The sequence below is a fragment of the Sander lucioperca genome, chromosome 23 (genome assembly GCF_008315115.2).
Source record: "Sander lucioperca isolate FBNREF2018 chromosome 23, SLUC_FBN_1.2, whole genome shotgun sequence".
Classification (NCBI taxonomy): domain Eukaryota; kingdom Metazoa; phylum Chordata; class Actinopteri; order Perciformes; family Percidae; genus Sander; species Sander lucioperca.
Window position 1 is genome coordinate 3,782,636 of NC_050195.1, and position 2,500 is coordinate 3,785,135.

A 2,500-nucleotide genomic window follows, 5' to 3' on the forward strand; every position below is an offset into this window, starting at 1 on the left:
ACTCTCTGACTGATGACAGATTACAGTACAGATAATACTAATACAGAGCAGCGCCGCCTGCTGTTATGGAGACGTATTACGTCTCTCGCACACGCACAACGTACGCTCAAGTCGGCGTCTCTCGGTGAGTTCTGAGGCACTGATTGGACCTCGGGGAGACTGATCAGACCGACTGACTTCTCTTCTAACGGTCGGCCGTCTGGTTGGTCAGAGCCTTTACACACACACCTGGAGACAGCTACTCTAACAGGGTTAGGGTGTGGACGTTTGGACGATGATATACTGTACTTATATTAACATACTGTACTTATATGTCCATGTATGTCCATGCTGTCCATGTATGTACATATAAGTACATACTACCCATGTATGAACTAAGGAAGAAACCAATGGGAGGCTCTCACTCTTCAGATGACTCTTGCTCTGTGGTTTCTTCCTGCCGTAGCAGCGACCGTTGGGTCGCTCTGCAGACGGAGACACCTGACCGTACCACCTGGAGCTTTGAGAGGGGACACCTGGACCGTACCACCTGGAGCTTTGAGAGGGGACACCTGGACTGTACCACCTGGAGCTTTGAGAGGGGACGAACTCTTTACTTTCTGGAGGACACAGAGGAGTGAGGGGGTCAGACAGACAGGCACAGAGAGAGAGACAGACAGAGAGACAGGCACAGAGAGAGAGACAGACAGGCAGAGAGAGACAGACAGAGAGACAGAGAGAGAGAGAGAGAGACAGGCACCATGAAGACCCTCCCAGCAGCCTCCTCCAGGTCTCTGTGGTGTTCGGGGTCAAGTTCAGCTCCACCGTACGACCTCGGCTGTTCTGGTGCATGATGGAGTGTTCAGCTGCACGCTGAGGACCGTCTCTGCCCCAGTGCATCCTGGGAAAACAATCTCATTAACGAGCTGTTAACGTGGATCACAGGAAACGTGATGATGTCACCGACCGTCTTGTTTCAGGTAAAGACTGTAACGGTCCACTTCCTCCTTCAGCAGGTGGATCGATCCCCACAGGAAGCCCTGAAACACACACACCTGTCTGTCTGCCTGTCTGTCTACCACAGGAGCCCTGAAACACACACACCTGTCTGTCTGCCTGTCTGTCTACCACAGGAAGCCCTGAAACACACACACCTGTCTGTCTGCCTGTCTGTCTACCACAGGAAGCCCTGAAACACACACACACCTGTCTGTCTACCTGTCTGTCACAGGAAGCGCTGAAACACACACACCTGTCTGTCTGCCTGTCTGTCTGTCACAGGAAGCCCTGAAACACACACACCTGTCTGTCTGTCTGTCTGTCTGTCTGCCTGCCTGCCTGCCTGTCTGTGCAACATTAAACTATGACTGTGTTGGTACTCGTCTGTCTGCCTGCCTGTCTGTGGAACATTAACCTATGACTGTGTTGGTACCTGTCTGTCTGCCTGTCTGTCTGTGGAACATTACCCTATGACTGTGTGAGTACCTGTCTGTCTGTCTGTCTGTCTGTCTGTCTGTCTGTCTGCCTGCCTGTCTGTCTGTTTGACTGTCTGCCTGTGTGTCTGTCTGCCTGCCTGTCTGTGTACCTGTATGCCTGACTGTGTGGGTACCTGTCTGTCTGTCTGTGTACCTGTCTGCCTGACTGTGTGGGTACCTGTCTGTCTGTCTGTCTGTCTGTCTGCCTGCCTGCCTGTCGGTGTACCTGTCTGTCTGTCTGTGTGTGTACCTGTCTGTCTGTCTGTCTGTGTGTGTACCTGTCTGTCTGTCTGTGTGTGTACCTGTCTGCCTGCCTGCCTGTCTGTCTGCCTGCCTGCCTGCCTGTCTGCCTGCCTGTCTGCCTGCCTGTCTGTCTGCCTGCCTGTCTGTCTGCCTGCCTGTCTGTCTGCCTGCCTACCTGAGGCTCATCAACAAAGAAGCTGACACATCCTGAGCTGACGTTGAAATCGATCCAGAACTCGTCCAGTTTCTCGTCTTTAGGACGAAACAGCTGCAGGAGAACAGACACATCTGATTGGTCCAGGAGATAAACCCTAAAGACATCTGATGGTCCAGGAGATAAACTCTAAAGACATCTGATTGGTCCAGGAGATAAACAGTATCTGGATGAAGGTTAAATGTTTTACCTCAGTGGAATCCAGGAATGCTCTGACACAGGGGAAGGTGTAGACTCTTACAGACAGACAGGCAGGGAGACAGACAGGCAGGGAGACAGGCAGGCAGGCAGGGAGACAGACAGGGAGACAGACAGGCAGGCAGGGAGACAGACAGGCAGGCAGGGAGACAGACAGGCAGGGAGACAGGCAGGCAGGGAGACAGGCAGGTAGACAGACAGACAGACAGACAGGAAGGGAGACAGACAGGGAGGCAGGCAGGCAGGCAGGCAGACAGACAGACAGACAGGCAGGGAGACAGAAAGGCAGGGAGACAGACAGGGAGACAGACAGACAGACAGACAGACAGACAGACAGACAGGCAGGCAGGCAGGAGACAGCAGGGAGACAGACAGGCAGGCAGGCAGACAG

At 53.4% G+C, this 2,500-nt stretch overlaps 1 protein-coding gene across 6 annotated transcripts in view; it reads right to left on the reverse strand.

The window, feature by feature from the left end:
- The window catches only part of LOC118494351 (synaptonemal complex protein 2-like), a 14,546-nt gene that overhangs the window by 1,512 nt on the left and 10,534 nt on the right, over positions 1-2,500 (reverse strand). For 2 of the 6 annotated variants that reach the window (XM_035998196.1, XM_035998193.1), the window contains 6 exons: positions 2,102-2,147; positions 1,873-1,965; positions 947-1,019; positions 740-880; positions 552-599; positions 405-480 (listed from right to left, as the gene is read on the reverse strand). In XM_035998196.1, the coding sequence (XP_035854089.1) occupies positions 795-880; positions 947-1,019; positions 1,873-1,965; positions 2,102-2,147 (298 nt within the window). In that variant the 3' untranslated portion in view covers positions 405-480; positions 552-599; positions 740-794. Of the gene's footprint in view, positions 1-404; positions 481-551; positions 600-739; positions 881-946; positions 1,020-1,872; positions 1,966-2,101; positions 2,148-2,500 lie in introns of those variants that run through there. The other 4 variants (XM_035998194.1, XM_035998197.1, XM_035998195.1 and 1 more) reach the window with 4 other exon arrangements.